The sequence below is a fragment of the Heterodontus francisci genome, chromosome 18, assembly GCF_036365525.1.
Source record: "Heterodontus francisci isolate sHetFra1 chromosome 18, sHetFra1.hap1, whole genome shotgun sequence".
In the NCBI taxonomy this organism is placed as follows: Eukaryota; Metazoa; Chordata; class Chondrichthyes; order Heterodontiformes; family Heterodontidae; genus Heterodontus; species Heterodontus francisci.
Genome location: NC_090388.1, coordinates 33,151,279 through 33,178,994, shown reverse-complemented (window position 1 = coordinate 33,178,994; position 27,716 = coordinate 33,151,279). Strand labels below are relative to the sequence as shown.

General features: G+C 42.3%; 1 protein-coding gene across 1 annotated transcript in view; it reads left to right on the top strand.

The window, feature by feature from the left end:
- Positions 1–27,716, top strand: part of cped1 (cadherin-like and PC-esterase domain containing 1) — a 312,821-nt gene that overhangs the window by 35,394 nt on the left and 249,711 nt on the right. The window contains exons 3-4 of the mRNA XM_068050516.1: positions 12,699–12,802; positions 18,169–18,253. Coding sequence (XP_067906617.1) covers positions 12,699–12,802; positions 18,169–18,253 — 189 coding nt within the window. The remainder of the gene's footprint in view (positions 1–12,698; positions 12,803–18,168; positions 18,254–27,716) is intronic.

Below are 27,716 nucleotides of genomic sequence, written 5' to 3'. Positions count from 1 at the left end.
AGACTCGGTGGGCTGAAGGGCCTGTTTCAGTGCTGTATCTCTAATCTAATCTAATCTACTTGGTTCATACTCTTGCCCTGTTTAAACAAGGGTGGAGTATTTGCAATTCTCCAGCCCTTTGGCACTCCCCCCGCCCCATATCTAAGGAGGATTGGAAAATTATAGCCAATATTTCCACCCTTACTACCCTCAGAATCCTCAATGCATCCCATCCAGTATGGTGACCTATGAACTTTAAGTATAGCCAGCCTTTCTAATACCTCCCTTTATCAGTTTTTAGCCCATCCAGTATCTCAATTACCTCCTCTTTCACTATGACTTTGACAGCATTGTCTTTCTTGGTAAAGACAGTTGCAAAGTACTCTTTTATTATCTCAGCCATGCCCTCTGCCTCCATGCATATATCCCCTTTTTAGTACCTAATAGGTCCCACCCCTCCTCTTACTACCCTTTTACTATTTATATATCTATAGAAAACTTCTGGATTCTGCTTTATTTTAGCTGCCAGTCTCTTCTCATAGTCTGTCTTTACCTCTCTTATTTCCATTTTCACTTCCCATCTGAACTTTCTATATTCAGCCTAGTTCTCACTTGTATTATCAACCTGACATCTGCCATACACACCCTTTTTGTGCTTCATCTTACTCTCTATCTCTTTCATCATCCAGGGATGCGCTACCCTTCCCCTTCATGGGAAGGCACCTCGACTGTACCCATACCATCTCCTCTTTAAAGGCAGCCCATTTTTCTGTCGCAGTTTTGCCTGCTAATCTTTGATTCCAATTTACCTGGACAGATACGTTCTCACCCCATTGAAATTGGCCCTCCTCCAGAGAATTCGTAATGCCAAGTTGGGGGATATAATTCAGTACCCTCAGGCAATAAATGCTGCCTTGCCAGCATTGCCCACACCCCAATTTATTTGATGATTATTTATGAGGAGCATCTTACTCAAAACTGCATTGGGAAAGGTTATTCTTTGAGCCTGTTGGATCGCCTGTAGCATTACTCATTGGAAGTTGCAGGATATGCTCTGTTATTTCCTAGTTCTGTTTGTTTTCTGGCTGCTGCTCTGTCATTTGCCTCTTCATTGTTGCACTCTTCCCCTACTCTGCACCTTTCCATTCTTTCCTTCCCCTCACCCTTGATTCTCAAGCTGTCCTCCATTATTGTCCCTCCTTTTTCTCCTTCACATCCCATTCTGTTATGCTGTCCTGCTTAGCTTTGCCCTCTTTTTACTTGCCTTTATACTGTGATATTATAGTTATTTCCCTATAGTTTCTAGTGGCCCTTATGCATCCCTTTTTGCCATCTCTGTCCACCCTTACTGTTTTCCATCAGCCTTGTAGACTTGAACTTGTCCATTCTATTGCTTCACTTGTTCCCGTTCTGACCCTTGATTTGCTTACATGCTCCCTCAAGCTCTACACATTGACCAATCCACTCTCACCCATACCTCACAATATCATTCCTTGTTCCTCACTGTATCTTGACAAACCTCTTTCTGATCTCTTCCACTCAGAGTTTCCTGTCAGAATCTCACTCTTGCCTCATTTACCCTCCCGTATCCACCTTCTTATTATTCTCCATCACCCTCACACTTCTCCTATTCACCTGCTTCGTTCCCTTTTGCTCTTTATTCAACCGGCCTGCCTACACTTCCCACCACTCTTAGCACAAAGAGTTTTTAGCTTTATTCCTATCCTTTCCCACTCCTTGGCCTGCTTTGCCATCTTCATCAATTTTGTAGCAATAGGAAACTGCTCATTTAGTTTTGAAAGTGTGCTGTATTTGCTGGCAGTCACAGGGCATGAGAGCAGAGCTGTGATCAGAATGAGAAAGGGCGCTGTGACCCAAATATTTTTCAAGCCTGCCTTGTACTCCCATTACTGTTACTTGAGGTAATAGTCCTTTCCCTTTGCATCACCCTTTTTTATTACCTACACTGATTTCTGAGCACGAGGAAACATGTACTGTACTTTACTTTTGAAAGTGCTAAAATCAAGTGTTTGTCGCCAAGATAATAAGGCAGGCCCAGGAGCAATGAGAATGAGCGTTGTGGGACACCAGGATATGTAAGAGAAATTGGGGCCAGGCGTGGGCAGATACTGAAGGCCAGATGGCCAAAGACTGCAATATCAGGATGGGATGGGCAGCTGGAGGTCCAGGTACTGTGAGCAAAATGTAAACTGCTGGTTTCCAAATGCTGGGAAACTGGAAAAGATAATAAGCAGGGCAGGGTGCAGACAGCGTTAACCTTGCCAGAACAAATGTGGGGGTGGGAGAAGAAGCTGGGCTGGTAGCTGGAGGCCAAAGGGAAGAGAATCAGAGTAGGGTTTAAAATGCTGAATTAAAAATATTAAAAATTAGATATTGGGAAAATTAAAGTTAAACATATCTGACTTTGCAAAGGGAAGGTGGGGGAACTACTCAGGTGCAAAACTGGGCAGCTCAGTCACAACACCAATTTGTGTTGGGTGGACTGAAAGGTGAGTACAATGGTAAGTCAGATTTCCAGCATCCGCAGTATTTTTCTTTTATGGATAAAAGACATTTCTAGTGTAATGTTAGCATTGCATAAGCATTATTCGGCTGATACTAAGTATCGTACTGGAAAATAGTGACAACATGAAGTGTCCACAGTCTCAGGACTTTCAACATATAAATAGTCCTTCAAGAGTTCCTATTTTCTATTTTTACTTGATCCTAAATATTATCAAGGAAGCTATCCCTAGACTTAATTCCTTTTATTAAATCCTTGTTCCAGTCTTTTAGATTTTATAAAATGTTGACTGCAAATGGCCTGCAAATTGTTTTAAGTATACTGTTTTTTGTGACATGATCTAGGAAGTTCTGTGCTAGCTCATTGACCCCATACATAACACCATGGCCAATTCACTTCTTTCTTTTAATGGCTTGTATTATCATGTATTCTCCTTAATTTACTTAATCTTGTAAGGGAGATGAGTATCTCCAGAGAGTAAACTTGTCTTAGAAATCCCAAAGCTAACTGAGCAAACAACTCTAGAATATTCATCAAATGTTATTCCAGCTGACACATAAAACATTGACACAAATTGGCATGCATGCAGATTTATGTATTGATTTTAATGAAAAAGCTGAAAAATTGATTGAGAAGGAAAGTACCTATCAGCATTTTTGAATCATTTATTTCTTATGCACTTATTTGTTGGAAACACTTGTAAGATGATTGCAATATTCCGTTTGAAATTTTCACACGTTAGCCCTGTTACTTTAACATTTTAGGGATATTCTCAGATGAGAAACATCCTAAAATTCAACAAATCCTATTGTTTTCTTGATGCATATTAGTGGGTAAACAGCATTTAACAAATCGCTAATAGGCCCATTCAACACCACTGCAGAGTATTGTGCACTTTAGTTTCTCAAAGTTGTGCTTTCAGGAATAAGAATTTTCTATAAAGCTATGTTCCTCCATAAGGGCACCTCAACAGTTTATCACCACTTCCCTGGGCCTGCTTCCTTCTTCCCATAGCAGCCCTTGGAAGCAATGGTAACACAGGTAGATGCAAGGAAAATTTACTGACATCAGAACTCCGCCCCCCCCACCCCGCACCAACTACCCCCCACAACCATCATTTGCATGTCGTTGGAAAAGAGCAGCCAGCAGTAGTTCCACCAGGGAGAATGGGAGGAGTTCTGGTTGCGTGGAAGCCCTCATTGCTAGGATTTTCCATGATTCCCGATAGCAGGCAGAATCGTGGAGAATTCCAAATCCCGGCTAGGATATCTGAAGGCTCTTAATCAACTTTATCTAAACTAAGTATGTATTAGCAGCAAATAAGACTTTATGATTTTTCAGGGACACGGGTTCTGATCACTTGCTGGGAAATTTGAGTGATCAACCACTTCAGCACTACATCGTACTCCTGATAACTCAAAATAATATTTGCCCTAAAAAGATTGATCTATCCAATAATTTGAATGAAGCAACTTTAAAGGGAATTGACTCTCTTTCAACTGTGTCTTTCAAGCTTCAAGCATATCTTCTGACTCACCATAAGTGATTTCTTAGGACATCTACTTATATATAAAATATTCTGTAAAATACATTGTGAATAATTTTAGCACACATTCAAAACAAAGATAGACAAGATATTTGTCTCGTATTTTGTATTTCACATTGTATACATCATTTCCTTATAGCTTACAGAAACTGCCTTCATAACAATAATTTGTGTCGATTTGTAAATGACAATATTTAAAATGGTCATTCTATATAAACAGCAATTTGTCTGGACAAGGACAAAATTGCTCTGTTTTTTCCTGATAATTATCACTAATTCCAGCATGCAATTCAGATTAAATACCAAATAAGGACATCGCCTTCAGTTTTTGTTTCCCTAAGACCAGCAGAATGGGTCATGCTGCTTTATGGAAAAATATTACAAAACATTTCTGCAGTGGAAATCTTTGTTTACTTATGAGTTTTAACTCTGTAAAAGTGTTTACCTTGCCTTTAACCAGACTAAACTGTGTATATTTTGAGCATTGTTCATTGACAAGGTTGCTTATATAAAGTGTTTAGATCTTTCTGATGACCTTTTACCAAAGAATTTTCTTTCAGCCATAAATGGTCTTAACAGAGGGAGTTGTGTCTGGTTTCTGTGCCAGTGAAATTCAACTATTTCCTAAACTGGATTGCTTGTGCTGTTTGTAAATGACATCCAGATGTTTTATACTATACACTGATTGTCATGTCTGTATATTTTAGGACTTTAGGGGCTCTTTATAATCCTCCTTGGTCAGAATAATTGACATTTTTCCTTGGTTTAGCTTGATTGATTGTGTAGTAAACTTTGTTCATGCCTAATTACTAAAAAGCAGGAAGTCTATTTGAAACCAGTAAAAGCTGGTGGCATATTTACTGTTTTAAAAAAAACAAATTCAGGTTTCAGAAATTTTAAATTAATCTAGAAAAACTATTTTTAATTTATATGTGGGCCCCCTGCATGTTGGTTTAGGAGCAGTAAAAACATGACGCATCTGGAGATTGTCATTAACACCAATATTTCTATCTACCCAATTCCCATATGCTGCAGCAGCAAACATAAACATAAAAGTAACATTTCTACATTCACAGAGATAACAGCAGAAATATCAAGGCATTCAGCCAATGTAGCATATCCTTTCAGCAGACTATTTAACTTCATCGTGAATGATTTCAGAGAAGTTTTGGCTGGATTTTCTTTTGGAAAAATCATTAATTTCTGGCCTGCCTTGATATGGTAAAAAGAGTATAAGGGCATGACGTAGCTTATTGCCACAATCCCTCTCAAAGAACATCCACCAAAAGTTTGCTTGGGAAAACCAGCCTGTCGTCATTATAATCTGGTCATTACCATAAGCCTGTAGGGGAGAGCATGCCAGGGGTTAGTACTTGAATATTGCTGGCAAATGAAGACTTCCCAAGTGAGTACTGCTTGCTTTGATAATTAAGTTCTGGAAGTGCTTTTATGGGAAATGTGGGGAAAGAGGGCTAACTGTACAGGACAGAAGGGCACCCTGCTCAAAAATGTAGCAGCATGTCTGGAAATGGGAAAGACAGACAGAATTAATGCTGTCAACAGACCCAACAGCCCAGATCCAGGTAAGGAAGAAGATGATTGACCTGAAGAAAACTGCTACGTTAAGATACAGAATAGCTTCCAATGCTAAGTAACTTCCCGGAGAAGATATGCCACAAATTGTCCACGTACAATCTTTAATTCACTTTGTCCCTCCCCATCCCAAGCATTTATACAATTTTATCTTGTGTGATCCTGTCATGATTGAAATAGTCTACTGAATGCTGATTGTGGTTAGCCAGACTGCAGCACAAGACAAGTGCAAGCAAGAAACTGAAACTGGAGCTATGACACAGGAAATCCTTGTTAAGATAAACTAGCTGCTTGGCACATGTTCATTAAGGAATCAGTAAGGCTATTGGATGTACAGTAGGCATGGCAGTGCAATGTTGAAACATTTGGTGCACAAATCGTGCAAGGCTCTTTAAAGGTCCAAATGAAGGGAGGCCATCATACAGTGATCCTGAGAGCTGACAGTAATAGCTGAAATGCTGCAAGCCAATATAAAAAGAGTTCTGCAAGGGAGGCCTATGCTTTTCAGTTGGACCTTCATTGTTAAAGGTGCATGCTGTTCTTGCTGTATCTATTAGCTGCTCACTGTTTCTGTACTATTTTGGTGTTGTTGGACAAACCCCGCGACCTCTACCACCTAGAAGGACAAGGGCAGCAGATGCGTGGGAACACCACCACCTGCAAGTTCCCCTCCAAGTCACACACCATCCTGACTTGGAAATATATCGTTGTTCCTTCACTGTCGTTGGGTCAAAATCCTGGAGCTCCCTAACAGCACTGTTGGTGTGTCTAAACCCCACCTGAACTGCAGTGGCTCACCACCACCTTCTCAAGGGCAATTAGTGATGGGCAATAAATGCTGGCTTTGCCTGTGACACCCACATCCTATGAATGAATAAAAAAAAGAAATTAGAGGAACCTCTTCAAATTCTTATGAACAGCAGTTGTGCGTCGCTTGTCTGTGATTATTTGTACAGTTGAATCTGTTAGAGAGCTCATTTGTGTGCAATTATAAGTATCCTTCTGGGGCCTGTCTTCTCATTTGTAGTAATTGGAAGAAGATGAGGATGAGAGGAGGCATGCATTTTAGATGCTACATTTAAATATGTCCTTATTTTGCCATTCTTGTATACAATAAAAGGTTCTCTTATCTGGCTGAGGATTCCAGCCTAAAGAGATAAAGTCCTGAGAAACACCAAATGGAACTACTTGTAGTCCTGCAGAGACTGACAAACTATTGCAGGGACAGGAGCAACTCTGACAATGGCTGTGAAGCCTGCTGGTATGGTGATCATTTATGCAGCCGCTCTCCTTCCAGGCTAGTGCAGGAGATCTCTTTCACATCTGCCACTTACCACTGCACACTTGCACCAAACAGGCTACTGACACATTGAGGCATCTTTAACCATGCCTACTTGCTGGAGACTTGATGGGTGGACAATTAAAATAATCCAGGATACCTACCTGGTGAAAAGCTGCCTGGATCATGCGAATCATAATTTTAACACAGGCTTCTGAATGTGTGGCTAAGCTGCCTGTTCAAAGCTGGCAGTTTTTTTCTATAAATATGCAAACCAGGATCTGATGATGCCATCGACCCCGACTGCAATTTTAACCTGAGTGGGGAAGATACCTTGGCTTTTCTTGCTTGGAAGGTAAAGAGACCTAAGCAGGTAAGGTTTTTAAAATTTTCTTTTGTGGTGCCGTGATGACTCTGAGTGCTTCTCCAGGCTCCACAGGAAAGTCACAGCCTCCATTGACTGGACATCCCCACATTCCCTCCCATGAGACCCTTCCATTAGGCTCTTCCTGACAGCTACACATGTCAGTGGGCTCCAACGTGGCACCTGATTTTCCAGAGACCTGCAGCCACTCCCTACCCATTCTGGTGAGCGGCATTCCTTCGTCGCTGACTGCATGATGCAGACAAAGTGTTTTCAGAGATACAAACTAACAGTAGATTCCTGTTACATTTGCAGCATCAGCACCATTCTATAGCTGCCAATATGCTTTTATTTTGTTTGAATGCATAACACTTTTGCAGTGCAAGGTGTCCCACCCAGCATCCCAGCAGAAAATTACTAATACATGGTGTTCAGAAAGATGTTCAATAAATACCTTATCTATGTGCCATCATCTTGCAGGTAAAGAAAAAAAGAGAGACTTTCATTTATATAGTGCCATTAATGACTACAGGGCATTCCTAAGTGCTTTACAGCCATTGAAGTACTTTTTAGAAGTCTAGTCACTGTTGTAATGGAGGAAATGCAGCAGCCAATTTGTGTACAGCAAGCTCCCACAAACAGCAATGTGATAATGACCAGATAATTTTTTTTAATGATGTTGATTGAGGGACAAATATTGGCCCGGACACCAGGGATAAATCCCCTGCTTTCCTTTGAAATAGTGTCATGGGATCTTTTACATCCACTTGATAAGGCAGACAAGACTTCGTTTTAACTTCACATCCGAAAGACGGTACCTCTACCAGTACAGTATTCCCTCAGTACTGCACTGGTGTCAGTATAGATTTATGTGCTTAAATCCTGGAGTGGGACTTGAGTAAACAACCTGTTCACTCAGAAACAAGAGTGCTACCAACTGAACCACAGTTGACTTGGCTAAATTCCATATCTGTACATTTTGCGATAGGTTAAAATACCTGTTATATTATCTATTGATAAATTTTAGTAACTACTAAAACAAAAAAAGCTGATTCTGAAAAAAGATGGGAGATGTGACTTCCTTTTCACTAAATATTGTGAAAATGTAAACTTATAAAAAGTGGATTCGCTACAGCTAGTGATTGGAAATGAAATCTTTATCCACATTTTGCAAAACTTGATTTTAGTCTAGATCTTGTAACAGACATTTGTTGATATATTCCAGTGTGTCGCAGAACTGTCAGGCTGATGAGTTTGGAATGTTGTCACTTGCAGGGCATTGAACCTTTTGCTATTTACAGCATTGTCCATCTCCAGCTTTGTTTGTGTAGGGTCACTGAGGTAATGTGGCTAAAAATACATTCATGGCTATTACTGTACCTAGACGCAAATGTCAGGCGGCAGTACGTTAGTTCATAAGAATTACTTGTTTTTCTCAATTTAATCCTGTTTCCTTCCCATTACTCTCTGCCATGTATCCTTCTGTAACTGCGTTGTCACAGCTAGCAGTAAATGATCAACCCATCTTCTTCCTTTGAATGGCAGCTTGAGAAACAATATTAAGGGCTGCATTTTACAAACTTGCCACCAATGTCAGTGGCGATCTTCAAAGATGGCGGCCCGCATGTGCGGGCTTTACTCCTTGGAGCCACCGTCTTATTAAACACAGTGGCTCATATACATGGCCGGGGCAGATGTTCTCCCCTTCCCCCCTTCCCCCCCCCCCCCCCACCGATGATGTGCAGGGGGCAGGAGGTCCATCCCCAACAACAGCGTCTGATGCCACTGCACAGGCACAGGCACTGACACCATTTTAAAAGGGCTTCCAGCCCTTACATTTAATTTACATTTTTAAAGGAATATGCACTTTAGATTTAATTTAACAAATTAAATAAATGTTTCTATTCCCTCTCCACCCCCTGCCAATATCCATTTAGTTCATTCCTTGTCCTCTTACCCCCCCCCCGCAATATACTTAACTTGTGTACCTGACCTTCCCCCCGCCAAAGTTCACAAACTTTGACCTTCAACCCATTCCCACCATCACCTCCACCAATCAGAATAGTTATTCCCCACTCCCCCGCACTGAAGTACTTACCTGCTCCCTCCTCCCCACCAGTGTCCCGCATTGGATCTCCAAACGGCCACCAGCACAAATGTCGCACCGGGACCAACGGTGGGAGTGGGTAAGTATTTAAATCATTACTTTTAATAAATTTAAGTATTTTAATTTTGATGCCACCGCCAAGCGGCGGGTGGGCCGCCACAAGGCCTCACCGCCGCTCGCAATATGGGGCCGGGCCTTCCCTGCGTCGAGGTCCATGGCAGGCCTCTCCCGGAGGCATTTTCTGCCCCACCCCTCCCCACTGGCACGATCCCTGATGTCGGGGTGTCTGTAAAATTTGCCCCTCAATGTCGATGTCCTAGTTTGTCATTAATTCTATGGACACTGGTAGCTATTTCTCAGTGGAAGAATCTTACCAAGCAATGATGCTCCATGGTTTAGATAGCTTCTCCATAATCACATATTGGACTATTCATCTTCCGTTTATGTAGCAGGTGGTTGCAGTGCCCATATGAAGTTCTGATGTGGTTCGCAGTGAGCCATATTTTCCGTGGTATGGTGAAGCCAGGTGGTTGATCTGCAGGGTCCCTGATCAGCTCCTGGCTCTTGACCCCACATCTTTCACCACTTGTCTTTAGTGAGAGTTCTGTGGTTTTGAGAGTTTTGGCTCCTAATCAGAAGGGTTGAACTTAAAGTAGCATCTTGGGAGCTCTTGGGGATCTTTATTAATAAACAGATCTGAATTTGCTTGGGATGTGTTGGACTGCTGTGATTATTGCTGCTTCTCTTCTGAAAGATGGCAGCAAGATAGATGTGAGGACAGAGAGTCAGACTGTCAGTGTTGGTTTCAACACTCCTTTGATGATTCTATTGATGATTCAGTTGCATGTCTACAAAATTTGTATGTGCTCTTCCTGCCCATGCTGATGTGCAATATTCAGCTACGTACTAAGAAATCAAGGGCCAATGTGGCTGTCAACAGGGTGTGAGCATCTGCTCCCCAGATGTCCCAGCTAATTTGTGGATAAAGTTGGAGCTGCAAGTCTTTATTTTGGCTGCAGTTTTCATCAGATGTTAATGACCTATGAGCCTATAATCAAGCACCACTCCAAGTTAATTTTGAGATGTCCCTGTGCACTTAGTTCATCACCACAGAAAGGAGCAATCAAGTGATTTTGTGCATACTGGTTACTCAAATGAAATGCAACAACAAACTTTTTCTGAGGATTTGACTGAAGCTGTCACAGCTTATAATTGTCTTCAAGTATTTTCAATTGCTCTGCAAGCGTGCATTCCGCTGGACAAGATTTCACACTTGGATGATTGTGACAAGGCCATCTGTGTATCAATATGTCCTTTAGCAGGTGGGTGAGATGTCACTAATGTAAATATTAAAAAGTGATTGTGACAAGAGTGAACCTTGCAGGTGCCTTTTATTCATTAATCAAAATATGTTAATCTGCTCCATAAGTTGTGCTTGATAAGCATGGCTTTTGGTAGGCGCAATGTTGGTTTGCAGGTTATTATTCTAGACATTTTCAGCAGTAGACGATCTCTCCATACCATATATGCTGCAGGTAAGTCCACAAAAACCACCTTATGTTATGAGCTCAAATGAATGACCAGCTTCCACGTGGGTTGTGAGTGCAATTATTTAGTTATAGGCATTCTGTCCAGATCTAAACTCACATTGCTTCTTAGGGATGTATTCCCTAAAGCGTGGCATGAGTCTTTGGTGTAACATCCTGTCAATGAGCTTGTAAAAAGCACCTAGCAATAATATCAGCTGAAATATTTTTGGATCTGTTATTTTCTCTGGTTTCAGGATGATAATGCCCTTTGCATGTTGCCATAACTTAGGCATCTGGCTAGAGGCATGCACATTGATAAACAAGCACACCAGCCAGTTGATGGCATGTTAATCCAAAGTTTTAAGGAATTCTGGGGAGGTGCCATTTTAACCTTCAACTGAGTCGTCTTCTAGTGACGAGTGCTTTACCATTTTTGCCAGCAAATGATTGGTAGCTCACCTGATTCTAATTGTCCGGACATCGTGGCAAGTATAATGGTGAGGCTATCCATTATTAAGGAGTAAATCAGACAGCAACTTCAGGCATCCGCACATGTGTAGCTAAACAGGGAAATCAGGACGTTGTTGTCCGAGTTGCCCCACTTCCCTAAAAGCTTTTCTCCAGCAGAATCTTACCAAGAGATTTGGCATTCAAATACATGAAGAGTGTGAAGCTGTGGTACTTACCCACTAGATCAAGCATCAGCAACCTTAGAAACAAAAAGAGCCATTTTTTAAAATTTAGCTAAAAACGTAATAACTTAAAAGCCACAATGTTGTTATTCGGATGCCAATAATAAAAGAGATATATTTATAGATTTCCATGCAATACCTTTTTACTGATGCTCATTCATATACCTGCGGAGAACAGCAATCTGTGCAATATCATCAACATCATACGATTCATCAAAAGCAAAGGAGAAGCCCCAAACTGAATTTATAATCTCAATCTGCTGGCTGGTGATATCTGTGGCCATTTTCACTGTTCTGTCTCTAGATGGAGCAAGTATGAACCCAGCTTTCTTTTGTCTTTTCTGCCCCTCTCCCTTTCCTTGCCGGACATAAAAATGGGTTTGATCAATCAAGGTTGAGAGCCATACTCATGAGTACTTAATGAGCCACGTGCAGCTCTGGAGCTGCAGGTTGCCGCCTCCTGCACTAGATACCCACTAAACCGGCCAGGAAAAGTTAGGGCTGTCCATACAAGTATAAGTGATTTTTTTTAATGGTATGGTAAGCCTCTCTGGCACTGAAAATTTACTTTTAAGAATGTGGCATCTCTTTCCTTCAGATTTTAATTATTGTTGGAGATTTTAAAGAATTAAATGAAAAATGTTTTTTACTTTTTCATTCTGTCTCTTCAATCTCTCTCTCTTAGTCCCATCTTTCTTTCCTTCCCTTTATTTTGCTTTCTGTAGATGATTTGAATATTACATTATTATTAATTTGAGTATTAAATATTGTAGTTTACACTTCCTGGTTTAGACATCTGTCATGTCTCAGTAAGGATTCTTCAATCTGATTGGTTAAGGAGACACACAGTTGTTTGCCCTGCTCGCACAGGTCCCTAGTCCTCTTTAGAGGGCGCCGCTGTTTTGGATTTCTAATAACCACAAGTCGTAGTGCAAAAGCCCACAGAAAGTCTGTACAAGTATAAAGGTAATGAATAGCTAGTGCCATTTGTTTGACACTGACTGCAAAATCCAGGCCAATGTGTTTCTTCAGTGTAGTAGAAACATTCGATTACAGGGTTGACAGTGATTCCAATTCTTTTTCAGGAGCTGAACATTGGGACTTGCTGATTTGTTTCACTTCAAATGAAGTTGATGCGAACAGGTGTCTTCACAAAGAGCAGTTTGGTCAACTCCAGCTCTATCAGAAGGTAATCAAATTTAGTCTAGATTAAAAAGTGTCATCTTTTATTTGAAATATGTTCTAACATGAAGTTTTGCTTCAAGGTAGACAGACTTGCATTTATTTTCCACCTTTCATGACCACTGGACATTGCAAAGCACTTTACAGCCAATGGAAGTACTTTTGAAGTGTAGTCACTGTTGTAATATAGGAAACATGGCAGCCAATTGTCACACAGCAAGCTCCCACAAAGAGCAAGGCGATAATGACTAGAGAATCTGTTTTTGTGATGTTGATTGAGGGATAAATATTGGCCCGGACACTGGAGATAACTCCCCTGATTTACTTTGAAATAGTGCTGTGGAATCTTTTGCATCAGCCTGAGAGGGAAGACAGTGTCTTGGTTTAATGTCTCATCCAAAAGACAGCTCCTCTGACAGTGCAGCACTCCTTCTGTACTGAACTGGCTTGTCAGCCTTGATTTTTGTGCTCAAGTTCTAGATGTGAACTCATAGTTCCAAGTCAGAATGGTGTATGGCTTGGAAGGGAACTTGCAGGTGGCGGTGTTCCCATGCATCTGCTGCCCTTGTTCTTCATGGTGGTAGAGGTCGTGGGTTTGTAAGGTGCTGTCAAAGGAGCCTTGATGCATTGCTGCAGTGTATCTTGTACACACTGCTGCTACTGTATGTCGGTGGTGAAGGTGGTGGATGCGGTGCCAATCAGGCGAGTTGTTTTGTCCTGGATGGTGTTAAGCTTCTTGATTGTTGTTGGAGCTGCACCTATCCAGGCAAGTGGAGAGTATTCCATCACACCCCTGGTGGGAAACTGACTGAAGTTCAGATTTTCATGGGGGTGGGCCCTTAATTGATAATGGAGATGGGTTTCCGGTCCACTTAGAGCCAGTGGGGGCAGGAATGGAGGCAGGTTAGTTGAAGTGTGGGACTCATTTAGACATCCACGACAATCATCTGCTGCTGCTTGTCCTGAAGGATAGATCTGTGCTTTGTGCCAAAGCCTTCTGCTGCACAAGAGGGAAGCGAGATGTCACAGGGGAGCAGGAGTATTGGCATCCGGGGCTGGTCAGACCCTCACTTCATCGATGCCAACCTGGATCTAATGCTGGAGGCTGTGAGGGAGAGGAGGGAGACCTCTCTGTTCAGCATCATCTCCCTGCACCTCATCTTCCTCCTCCACTGTTACCTCCTGTTACTGCTCCTCCCCTGATGAGCTGTCTCCTCAAGGTCTACACCTCTGGAGAGCCATGTTATGGAGAGCGCAGTAGACCACCACAATGACTGAGACCCTTGCAGATGGGCATTGTAGGGCACTACCTGACTAGTGCAGAGACTGGAATCACATCTTAGAAACCCGATTACCTTCTCGATGGTTGTCCTGCTGAGTAGGTGGTATTGGTGTATCACCTCTGTGCCTCTGTTTGGGGCTCCTGTAGAGGGTCTCTTCAAGGGATTTCCCTTGTTGCCTAGGATTCATCCATACACTTTGGGGGTTGGAGTGACGATCTGTGGCAGCCTGGATTGGCAGAGGATGATGGAGCCATGGCAGCTGCCAGGAAAGTGAGCATGCACATGGTGGAAACTCTTGTTGTGGTCGCAGACCAGTTGAACGTTGAGGGAGTGGAAGCGTTTCCTGTTGATGGATCTCACTGGCCAGTTGCTGTGTACCTTGATGGCCACATGGATGCAATTGATGATGCCTTGAACTTGGAGTAATTCAGAGATGGAGGTGAAACCAATTCCCTCTGTCCCTGTGAGGCTGTAACTGCCATGAAATGAATGTATTGTCCAGCTCTGGCAAAGAAGACATCATTGACCAATGAGATGCAATGGTGTTTAGCATCTGTGAATCCCACCAAGGTCCACAGCTGATCCTTGGAAGGAGCCAGAAGTGAAGAAGTTCAAGGCCACAGTGAATTTGACGATTGCTGGCAGGGCATGGTAACCAGTGCTGCGAGGTGCGAGGTTACAGATGTCTGAGACTATGTGCCTGGAGAGTTGCAGTCTCCTGCAGCACTGGGTCTTGGTCATCTCCAGGTAGCTCCCTTTTCGGCAGTAGATCCTGTGTTGAGAGTATGGCTTCTGTTGCCTTCCTTCACCTCTTTTCTCTCTTGTGCCGTCCTGATGCCAGTGTTGTCCTTCTTGTGGAGGGTGTTTCCCTTCACCCTCACTAGATCCAAAATCTGGCAGTCGTGCCCTCAGTGCCAGCTGCTGTCTTTCTTTTAGACAGGTGGCCATCCTATTGTGATTGGCAGCCTTGTCCCCTGCTCTTCTGCGCAAACGATGCTGGGGGTGGAGGCGTGGGGGGAGGTGGTGGTGGACGACCCCATTTGATTCCCGTGATGCTCTCCCTGCCACCTGCACAGCACCAAGAGTACCTACATATCAAATGCAAGTCCCCCTTTGCCCTGCTGACCCTCTTATGGGGCAGGGGTGATACCCTGGGACAGTCTTGACTGGCTCCCCAATGTGTATCCACCTCCCCTCAGCTGATCAGAAACTGACAGCTTATAAAACCCATTTGCCCCATTAAATATCCCACCCTCCCCCTTCAATAAGCTGTTAATGAGCTGTTTAACTAGTTTAAATGCCCTCTATTGGGAGGAGAGTGGGATTCCTGTCCTGCCCTGCCCCAGCCCTGGTGGTTATTGTCAGTGCCAGGATCAGCGTCTTGAAATTGACATACTGCCTGGCGCCCCACCGCCACCCCCCCCAACCTCCATTCCTGACATCGGGGGCCCTTAAAATTCAGCCATAGGAGTCAGGAGTCAGATCTCAATGGCCAGGGCTTGCCAATATAAATGTTCTCACTATTGTGCTGGAACCCAGCCAGATCCACTCCTTAGCTGGTGTGTGGGAGGGAGAATTTGCCAGCAGGAGGCCACAGCCTGGGTTCAAGTTATTTGGAGGGGTTTCTGGACAATATCGCGGACGTCATGGGGACCCAGCCTGGGGAAAGTGAGCCAGGGCTCCCGTGCTAGGCCCAGAGGAGCACTTTTTCTCCTCCTTACCCATTACATAACTGCCTGGTCCCTTTCTGGTCCATGATTCATCACTCACAAGGTCTGGCCTAACAGTGAAGTCATCACCGCTCCCAGCTCAGACCTAAATAACATTTCAGATTGAGTCCTGATAACAACCCAATCTGCATATTTAAAGAGGGACCCCATTGCCTTACTGTGCAAAAGAACAGGTTAACATCGGGACATGGTGCAAAAGTAGTGGATAAGTGGGAGTAAGTGACTGACCTCATTTTAATAGTTCTTGCCTTTATTTTAATACAGATGGATTACAAGGCCTGCTGGCAATTTTATTTTCTCTGTCCCTAAGGAGAGCCTTTACATCTTTTTTTCTTAAAAGCAGTAGGTTTTCATCCGTACGAGTAAATGCTTCATTGGGAAATGAAATGTAAAGACAGTAACAGGTTTGCCGATAATGCTGGTGGTTAATTCAACTGTGACATCGATCAGTACTTACTGATTCCAAGTTCAATATCATCTGAAATCTCCTTTTAGCTTTTAGACTACTGGTAACATGAAGGAATTTGGGCTTGCTGGGCCAACTAGTTTAAAAAGAAAATTCAATTCAACCTGCGCACCGTGATGCTTTAAAAAACATGAATGTTACAGTAACAATGTTACTCATATGTATCACTGTATGTTAATTGTGTTTTTCCTGACTTTGAAATATGTTGAGCACTTCCCATCCCTTGGCAGCCACCTCTCTCAAAAGGCCACCACTGACAAGGAGATCCAACACTGGATCAGCTGCGCCAGCTCAGCCTCTACAAACTACGGCAGTGGATGTTTGACAACTAAGACCTTCGCAAGTCAACAAAAGTCCTATTGTACAGAGCAGTTGTTGTCACCACACTCCTGTACTACATTGTGACCTGGACTGTGTATTAGCGACACATAAGAGCACTAGAGAAATTCCATCAGCAATTCCTCTGCTGCATCCTCCGGATTCAATGGGAGGACCATCGAGCAAACGCTAGTGTCCTTCTTGAAGTCAGCTCCACAAGCATTCAGGCAAAACTCCTGCAAAACCAACTTCAATGGACTGGACACTGTGTCTGGATGGCCGAAAACCGTTTCCCCCGCCAGGTCCTGTTTCCTCAACTTTTAAGTGGTCAGCGTTCCGGGGAGGACAAATAAAATGCTTCATAGACACTCTGAAGCTCACTTTGAAGTGCGGCAGCATTGACATTGAATACTGGGAGGAGCGTGCTACCAATCGTTCACAGTAGTGACAACTTGTCCATCTAGCTGCATCATGCTTTAAGTCCAAACACCTTAATTATGAGGCAGAGCAGTGGCAGAGAAGGAAAGAAAAGGAAGCAAATCCTGCACTCCGGATCCCACTACCTTGGGAGACGTCCTGCCCTATGTGTCCAAAGATCTGCAGGTCGAGAATTGACCTGTTCAGTCACCTGAAGACCAAAGGCAGAAACTAGTGACCTTGAGTAGACGTCATCTTCGAAACAAGGGACAAATGATGATGATGAACTGTGTTTAATCATATGCAGGGTGGAGAGTGTTAATTAGTGTCTTACTTGAGTATGTATAAGGAGACATTTACTGAAATTGGGTGAAGCTTTGAGTGAGGAGCTTAATGTTTGTAATCTTTATACTTTGTAAAATAAGACTGAGTAAAGATTGGCTCCAGCATAATCCTTCAACAACAAGCTTTCTGGAGTGTAAAACTGTAAACTAAAATAAACTAAACACCTGATCCCACCCTGTTTTCTTAACTCCTTTCCTGTGTTACCTATACGAAAAAAATAGTCACGGCATTGCAAAATAACTCATCGTTATATTAAATGTTTTGGGACATTTCTGAGAGATGTCATAAAGAACTAATTAAATGTAATTTTTTGCTATCATTTCCTTTTCTCATATTACCTCAGCCTTCTTTAATTGTTTGAACTTTAATTTTAAATATACCCTATGTTGAATTTGATATACTTTTTTTTAACAAAAGTTTCAGCATTGAATTTAACTCTTTTCCTTAGTTCTTTTATCTGGTACCACTGTGCAGTCTGAAAGTATGATCCACTTGTCTAAAACTGGCTTCAAAAAGGTTGTTTGTCTTCTGCCAGGTGAGAACTTTAAGGATTAATCTGGTCCTGTCACTGAAGTAGCTAGATCAGTCTTTTCATGCTTTTGCACAGTCACATTGGGCACTTTGGCTGTTTAAAAAGATAGCTTGACAGCATAGGGAAGTCAACACTATTCATCTCATTTTTGGCCCCTATGGATTAAATATTGGTTACTCTTTTTGAAAGAGTAAACCAAAGTATTTTCTTTACCGTGTATTTAATAACTTCTTGAACTGATGTTAGTTGATGCTATTACTTAGTTCATGGATTTACTTTCAGGTAAATAGAATACCAGGACTAGAACATGCACTTTGCAGAAAAGAGGGCTTTTGTCAGATTATGGAGATCGCTCAAAGATTGCCAGGTAATGGCTTTTTTCATTTTTAACTTTTTTTGTTTAGTTGCACTGTCTTGATTGACATAAGTGTACAAACTACTTAAAGGTTATCGGTCTTCTCTAAAAGTAAGTTATTTTTAATGCTCAACTGCATATTATTGCACGATACGTTAGCCATTAATCCTTCAGCCAGGTTATCATCACACATCAACTGCATGAAGTATGCTGAATGTCAAGACCCGTACATCCCTGCAAGGGTAATGATACTCCTTTCTGGGAGTTCCAGCAAGCTGCTGCAACTTTACTTTGTTGTTTATAATATGTTCTGAATATCTTGTGAGATTACACTGTAATTATTTTGTTCATCTACTGTTTTTTATTTAAAAATACAATGGAGCCTCAATTGTCTGTCATAGTGAATGATATAGTGGACAATCACATTTAATGAATAATTGAGTTGTAGTTCCTTCTCAATAAAAGATAAAACCTGTATTCCTGAGTAGACCTGAAATAGCCACACAGCTGTGAAAAGAATCTCAACAAAGAAGCAACCTGACTCAAATGATTTTGTGCACCATGGTTTATGCTGAGTGGAATTTATTTAACTCAACTGTGACGGAAACCACACCGGCCAAATGGAAACATGTTAATTTCATCATATGGAACACTATTTGAACTGTTACTGGACCTTGAACATAACTTGTTTAAAAAGGACCACAGAGCAGTGGCTGAAAACATGGCTGCACATTTTCATTCTGAGAGACAGTTGCCTAGAGAGACAAGGGGAGTGCTTCCTAAGTCAATTAGCCAGACGGGTTTTGTCAATAGTGATTATCAAAAGACTTTGAGAGTTATTGTCTATGTAAGAGCCAGCATTCCACCCGCCCCCCCCCCCCCCCCCACCCCCTGAGTGTGACTAGTAAGCTTTGAAGAATCAACAAACCTCGCAGGCGACGCTGTCTCAAACAAAGAGCTAGTCACATGACTAACCTGCTGGCAACCTGGGAATTGATTGAATTGTGCTCACAGTAAGGTTTTGAGACAAACTGCTTTTGAAGACCAAAGAGAAGCAAGGTCTCTCTCTCTCTCTCTCTCTCTCTCTGTCTCTCTCTCATGTAAAGTTCCAGGCACCCATGGAAATAACTTAAGCTTCAAGACAGAAGACCCCTGCAGCCTTCTGGTACCAGCAAAACAAGTTTGAAAGTGTGCACTGGGCCCCATAGAGAACTGCAAGAGTTAACTCCAATCAAGATTGTTACATCCAAACCAACAACAGTAACTGAATTCCATCTACTACTTCAAAACTATCCCCCTTTAATTCTTTCTACTCCTCTTTCTATTTGTGTGTGTGTTTATTGCGTGTGCATGCTAGCCTGGTTGTGTCACATATTCTTAGTAGTTTTAACTGAGTTAGAGTTTTAAGGTTAATAAACTTACAACTTTCTTGTTTAAATCTGAGAAAACCTGTCTGGGTGATTCCTTTACAATTACAATTAGAGAGCAGTGAGCCAGGCCTCACTGAGGGGAAGCTAAAACACTGTGTTTTAAAAGTTAAAACCTGTTACGGCCAATCCAGGTAAGAGCCGAGAGGGGAGTCTGAGATCTCTTCCTCACCGGGTCATAACACAACAAACTTGACTTGAACTATTCCAAACCCTCAACCAGACCTCACCTGAAGTGAACACAGAAGATTAATTGAACATCACAAAAGACCTGACCCAGAGTTGTAACCAGGTGTTGAAAGTTTCAGTACAATAAAGCACAAACTCCTATTAGTCTAATTTATAGATAATTGCGAATGCAGATGTTTTGAGCACAGGCAATTGGGACTCTATTGTAATTATTTTTGAAGGCATTAAACTGTGTAGCATTTGTGACTCACTTCCATCAAAGAATTATTTAATACTTCTGGGAGGTTGTTTTATTGAACTTTGAAATGTACTGAGGAACTGTGAAGCAATTTAAAAATAACACATAAATCAAATGCAGATATTTTCATTCCAGTCCTATAACTTGTTGTCAGGAACATGATCTATTCTCAGTTCAACTCTTCTATTCAGGACCTAGTTGTACAATAAATAGTGAATATTTTCTATCCATATATGTGGCTTATCTTTCTCACTAATCGAATAATTTTAGATGTAAACTCCCAAAAGTAAATAATTTTCCCAGAATACATAATTACAGTCTAAACTACTGCACAAGATAAGATGGTGTAGGGGGTAACATATTAGCATGGATTAAGGATTGGTTAGCTAACAGGAAGCAGAGAGTAGGGACAAATGGGTCTTTTTCAGGTTGGCAAGTTGTTACTAGTGGAGTGCCACAGGGATCAGTGCTAGGGCCTCAATTATTTACAATCTATGTCAATGGCTTGGATGAAGAGACCGAAAGTGTAGTAGCTAAATTTGCTGATGACACCAAGATAGGAAGGAAAGTGAGTTGTCATGAGTGGGCAAAAATTTGGCAGATTGACTATAATTAATTAAGGCATACAAGCAGAAGGGAACAACTCATGAGTCTATTGTTCTGTGTTAGTAGCTAGCTTAAGACACCAGAGTTAAAGTAGATCTATAAAAAGAACTAACACTTTAAAATAAAACAAATAAATTATAATATAAAATAAATAAAAGATAAAATAAAATAATTAAATTAAATACTTAGTTCTAGTAGGGTTTTATTTATAGTTCTAAGGTGTTTTAGTATTGGTAGCATTTTCTTTAGCAGTAGCAAAAGGTCAACTAATAAATAAAGGAATGGCAGGGTTGCTGCAACCTCGAGAGTGCACCTCCTGTGCTATGTGGGAGCTCCAGGATGCTTCCCGTATCACGGATAACCATTTGTGCAGGAAGTATTGTCAATTGCAGCAGCTTGAGCTCCGGGTTTATAACTTGAGCAGCAACTGGCGACACTGCGGTGCATTCATGAGGATGGGAGCTACGTGGATAGCACGTTTATAGATGTGGTCACCCCACAGCTTAGGAGTATGTAGGGAGAATGGGTGACCGCCCGGCAGTCAAAAAGAAACAGGCAGGTAGTGCAGGAGACCCCTGAGTGCATTTTACTCTCCAATAGGTATTCACTTCTGAATACTGAGGAAAGTGATGGTTCATCTGGGGAATGCAGCCAGCGGCAAGTCCATGGCACCACGGGTGACTCAGTTGCATGGTGGGGGGAGGGGTGGGGGCTAGGTGGCAGGGTACAGGGAAGACTGGAAGAGACAGGTTATTCAATAGTCAGGGAACAGACAGATGTTTCTGTTTTATTTGCTATACTCCTTGCATTGAAATAGATACCCTTGAGCACTAGCAAACTTTTTTAAATCCAGGATAGTGTGTTGCCTCCCTTGGTGTCAGGGTCAAGTTTGTCACTAGGTGGCTGCAGAGCATCCTGAAGTGGGAGGGTGAACAGTCATGGTCCACATCTGAACCAACGACATAGGTAGAAAGAGGGATGTGGTCCTGCAGTCAAAATTCAGGGAACTAGGTAAGAAATTAGCAGATTACTCCCAGTACTACGCGCAGGTGAGTATAGAAATAGAAGGATAAGACAGATAAATGCATGGCTGGAAAGATGGTGCAGGAGGAAGGGCTTTAGATTCTTGGGACATTGGGACCAGCTCTGGGGGAGATGGGGCCTGTACAGGCCGGATGGGTTGCACCTGAACAGAGCCGGGACTGAGTTCCTTGCGGGATGTTTTGCTAGTGCTGTTGGGGAGGGTTTAAACTAGTTTGGCAGGGGGATGGCGACCTGAGGGTAGACTCAGTTGGGACAAAATCAGAAATGAAAATGGAAGACAGAAAATTAATGGATGAGTCTGGAAGACAGAGGAAACAAAGATTAGAAAATTTAAAAAAGAGTTTGCCAGTGCTCAAGGGTATCTATTTCAATGCAAGGAGTATAGCAAATAAAGCAGATGAGCTGAGGGCACAGATAGACACGTGGCAGTATGATATCATAGCTATTATGGAAACATGGCTTAAGGAGGGACAGGAATGGCAGCTCAACGTTCCTGGTTACAGGGTTTTCAGACGCGATGGGGAAGGAGATAAGAAAGGAGGGGGAGTGGCAATTTTGGTCAAAGAAACAATTACAGCTGTGTGGAGGGATGATATGTTGGAAGGTTCATCAAATGAGGCCATATGGATTGAGCTAAGGAACAAAAAAGGGACAATCACATTTCTGGGAGTGTACAATAGACCCCCAAACAGTCAGCGGGAGATAGAAGAGCAGATATGTAGGCAAGAAGTGCAAGAACAATAGGGCAGTAACAGTAGAGGATTTTAACTACCCCAATATTAAATGGGATATTTTTAGTGTGAAAGGCATTGAGGGAGCAGAATTCTTGAGGTGCATTCAGAAGAACTTTTTTGGCCAGTATGTAGCAAGTCCAACAAGAGAAGGCGCAGTTTTAGACTTAATTTTTGGAAATGAAAACTGATAGGTGGAAGGAAGAGCAGTGGGAGAACATTTTGGTGATAGTGATCATAACTCAGTCAGTTTTAACAGTTTTAACATAATTATGGAAAAGGACAAGAATAGAACAGGAGTTAGAGTTCTCAATTGGGGCAAGGCCAATTTTACTAAGCTGAGGAGTGATTTAGCAAAATTGAACTAGAAACAGCTACTTGAAGGTAAATCAGTAGCAGAACAGTGGAAGGCATTCAAAGGGGAGATTCAAGGGGTTCAGAGTAAACATGTTCCGACAAAAATAAAGGGTGGGATGGCCAAATCTAGAGCCCCATGGATGTCAAGGAGCTTACAGGGTACGACATCGAGAACTCAATACTACAGAAAGCAGAGAGGAGTATAGGAAGTGCAGGGGTGAAATCATTAAGGAAATTAGGAAAGCTAAGAGAGGGCATGAAACAATATTGGCAAGCAAAATCAAGGTGAACCCAAAGATGTTTTATCAATACATTAAGAGTAAGAGGATAACTAAGGAAAGAGTAGGGCCCATAAAAGACCAAAAAGGAAATCTATGTGTAGGGGCAGAAAAAAAAGGTAACCTATGTGTAGGGGCAGAAGATATTGGTGTTGTTCTTAATGAATACTTTGCGTCTGTCTTCACAAAAGAGGGGGACGATGCAGATATTCTAGTTAAGGAAGAGGGGTGTGAAGTATTGGATATGATAAACATAGGGCGAGAGGAAGTATTAATGGGATTAGCATCCTTGAAAGTTGGTAGATCACCAGGGCCGGTTGAAATGTACCCTAGGCTGTTGAAAAAAGCAAGAGAGGAAATAGCAGAGGGTCTGACCATCATTTTCCAGTCCTCACTGGATACAGGTGTGGTCCCGGAGGATTGGAGGACTGCAACGTTTTACCTCTGTTTAGAAAGGGAGCAAGGGATGGAACGAATAATTACGGGCCAGTCAGTCTAACCTCAGTAGTGGGCAAATTATTGGAATCAATTCTGAGTGACAGGATAAACTGTTGGAAAGGCACAGATTAATCAAGGATAGTCAGCATGGATTGTTTAAGAGAAGATCTTGTTTGACCAACTTGATCGAATTTTTTGAAGAAGTAACAAGGAAAATAGATGAGGGTAGTGCAGTTGATGTGGTCTACATGGATTTTAGCAAGGCTTTTGACAAGGTCCCACATGGCAGACTAGTATTAACAATTTGGATGTAAATGTAGGGGGCATGATCAAGAAGTTTGCAGACGACACAAAGATTGGCCATATGGTAGATAGTGAGGAAGATAGCAGTAGGCTGCAGGAAGCTATTGATGGTCTGGTCAGATGGGCAGAAAAGGGGAAAATGGAATTCAACTTGGAGAAGTGTGAGATGATGCATTTGGGGAGGTCAAAAAAGGCAAAGGAATAAATGATTAATGGGAAAAAACTGAAAAGTGTAGAGGAGGTGGGGGACCTTGGAATGAATGTCCACAGATCCCTGAAGGTAGCAGGATGGGTCGATAAGGTGGTTAAGAAGGCATATGGAATCCTTTTCTTTCTTAGCTGAAGTATAGAATATAAGAACATGGAGATTATGCTGGAACTTATTACGACTGGGTGAGGAAGGGGTCTCAGGCTCCCCTCTTGCCCCTTTCCTGGTTTGGCCGTAACAGGGTTTATCTTTTAAAACACCGTGATTTTAGCTTACCACCTCAGTGAGCCTTTGCTCCCTGCATTCTAATTGTAATTGCAAATGAACCAATCAGACAAGTTTTCTTAAGTTTAGACAAGAAAGATGTAAGTTTATTAGCCTTATCACTCGAACCCGGTTAAAATCACTAAAAATATGCTGCACAACCATGCTCGCATGCATACGCAAGAAACACACACACAAATAGATACAGAGGGGAAGAAAGAATTGGGGGGTGTTGAAGTAGATTTTGTAATAAATGGAATTCAGTTACTGGGTAGTAATGTCCTTGATACAATGTCCTCAATTGAAATTAATGACTTGGAGTCCTCACTGGGTCTCAGTGCACAATTTCAAGCTTGCTTCTCTGGTACCAGAAGGCTGAAGAGAGGCTTTATCTGTAGTCTTGAAGCGTAGAAGCTGCCACCATGGCTTTCCTGGGACTTTGCTGGAGAGAGAGAGACAATGAGAGATTTTCTCTTTGCTGTTCAAAATTTCTGTCTGTTCCTTTTGTGTGGCACAATTCAAAAAGCCCCAGTCTTACCAGCAGGCAGGTCATGTGACCATCTCTTTGTTTGAAACAGCAACTTCTGGGAGGGCTGTTGGATTTCAGACCCTCCCAAACATACTCGGTGGGGGTGGAGTTTTGTCTCTTACAAAGTCAAAAGCTGTCGGTGTCTTTTGATCATCACTATTGCCCAGACCAATCTAGTTAATTGAATCAAGGAGCATCCCCATTGTCTCTCCATTCAGGTCTCTCAGAATGCAAATGTGCAACCATGTTTTCAGCTGTTCAGTTCTTTTTTTAAGCAAGTTCTTGGCAATGTCCAGTAAAAAGGTTTCAAGTGGTGTCCCATATGACAAAATTAATATGTTTCCATTTGGCAGGTGTGATTTCCGTCACACCTCTGCCCCTCGTCGAATTAAATGTGATATTGGGAGCATTTCATTATAAGTTAGAAGGAAGAGAAAATACAGGAAACCACACATGCATTTCTCTCATTCATTCTCATTCATGCAGAAATATTAAAATTGTTTCAGCCTCTTTTCCTTTGTAGCAGTGCTGCTTTAAACTGCCCCTTTTCCCTTGGTGGGTCTGAGATATTTATGTATTGCCCAAGGAGTTTAAAATTTCTTTAATATTAGCTTGCAATAAGTTGGGAATTTGCATCCCAATAAACATGTGATTTTTGGGAAGGTTTGGTGTTTGCATATTTCCATAATTGTCTAGGGTGCCTTTGTTCCTGTAGGGGTCTGCAGGGGGATTGTTGAGTTTAATTAACTCTGGGATGGAGCTCTGATCATGGAAGTCTGCAGTGGGTGGATCTGCTCTGACCTCACTTTCAGTGCTTTGGTGAGTCATGTATGTGCTGTTCGCTTCAGGGCATTGTTGGTTCCCTTTTCCCCTGACTGTGGGGGAGGATTATATGCCAATCTTCCCTTTGTCCTCAGGGATATTGCTGCTTACAGGTATTTGTCCAGATTCCACTGCACTCCCCTGCGGCACTTCAACTAGGTGAGGCATTACCCTCACTGGTTCTCTGCCCTCTTGAGGACTTTCTTTGTCCCTGCAGGTTTCTGCAAATGCTGTTAGCAACCCTGGTAGGGTGCTTCTGTTGTCTGCATTTACATAGGAGGATGTGGGGTCTACTTTTTCCAACATTTCAGGTTTGACTGACTGGACAGTAGGGGTTTTCATTTGGGAATCCTCCCGGACCTCCTTTAACCTGTCCTCTTTGCCCCTTTTCCCCCTTTCCTATCTAACTGTCTGCCTGTCTGTCCCCTTTTGTTCTCGGTGGGGTCCCTTATAGTTCACCAACCCTCTGCTGGAGGGTGCAGGAATTAGTATGTTATTAATTATGTTATTAATATGATTCCATTTGGCAAGTGTGATTTCCGTCACAAACTGTATAATCAAAGGTGAGGTCACTATTTGAGTACTGTGTGCAGGTCTGGTCACCTCATTACAGAAAGGATGTAATTGCACTCGAGAGGGTACAGAGGAGATTTATGAGGATGTTGCCAGGACTGGTAAAATGCAGCTATCGAGGAAAAATTGGATAGGCTTTGGTTGTTCTCCTTGGAACAGAGAAGGCTGAGGGGAGATCTGATTGAAATGTACAAAATGTTGAGGGGCCTGGATAGAGTGGAGGTGAAGGGCCTATTTACCTTAGCAGAGAGGTCAGTGACTAGGGAGCATAGAAGTAAAGTGGTTGGTAGATAGATTAGAAGGGCAATGAGGGAAAAAAAATTCTCCCAGAGGGTGGTGGGAGTCTGGAACTCACTGCCTGAAAGGGTAGTTGAGGCAGAAACCCTCAACTCATTCAAAAGGAGTCAGGATATGCACCTCAAGTGCTATAAGCTGCAGGGCTACGGACCAAATGCTGGAAGGTGGGATTAGAATGGGTGGATCGTTTTTCGGTCAGCGCAGACACGATGGGCCAAGTGGCCTTTTTCTGTGCTGTAAACTTTCTATGATTCTATAATGTGGGAAAATGTGAACTTGTCCACTTTGGCAGGAAGAATAAAAAGGCTGTGAACTAATGCAGAGAGATTGCAGAACTCCGTGATACAGAGGGATCTGAGTGTCCTGGTACATGAATCACAAAACATTAGTATGCAGGTACAACAAGTGATTAGGAAGGCAAATGGAATGTTGGCATTCATTGCAAGGGGAATCAAGTATAAGAGTAAGGAAGTTTTATTGCAGCTTTACAGGGCCTTGGTGTGACCACATCTGAAGTACCATGCACAGTTTTGGTCTCCTTTTTTGAAAAAGGATATAATTGCGTTAGAAGCAGTACAGAGAAGGTTCACTTGACTCATTCCGGAGATGAAGGGCTTACCTTAGGAAGAAAGGTTGAACAGGTTGGGCCTATACCCATTGAAGCTTAGAGGAATGAGAGGTGATCCAATTGAAACATACAAGATCCCGAGGTGACTTGATAGAGTGGATACCAGGAGGATGTTTCCTCTTGTGGGGGAGACTAGAACTAGGGGACACAGTTTAAGAATAAGAGGATTCCCTTTTAAGACAGAGATGAGGAGAAATTCTTTCTCTGAGGGTCATGAGACTGTGGAATTCTCTTCACCAGAAAGCAGTGGACGTTGGGTCTTTGAAATTATTCAAGGGTGAGTTATATAGATCTTTGATAGAAAAGGGAGTCAAGAATTATAGGGGGCAGACAGGAAAGTCGAGTTGAGACCACAACCAGATCAGCCATGATGTTATCAAATGGCGGAGCAGGCTCAAAGGGTCGAAATGGACTACTCCTGCTCCTGCTCCTAAGTCCTATGTTCCTATGTAAATCAACATTTGCCTTCTGCATGTCATCACGCACAATTTCTGTTGCTTTAACAATCTACCAAACTATAGCAAGTTTAAAAATAATAGAATT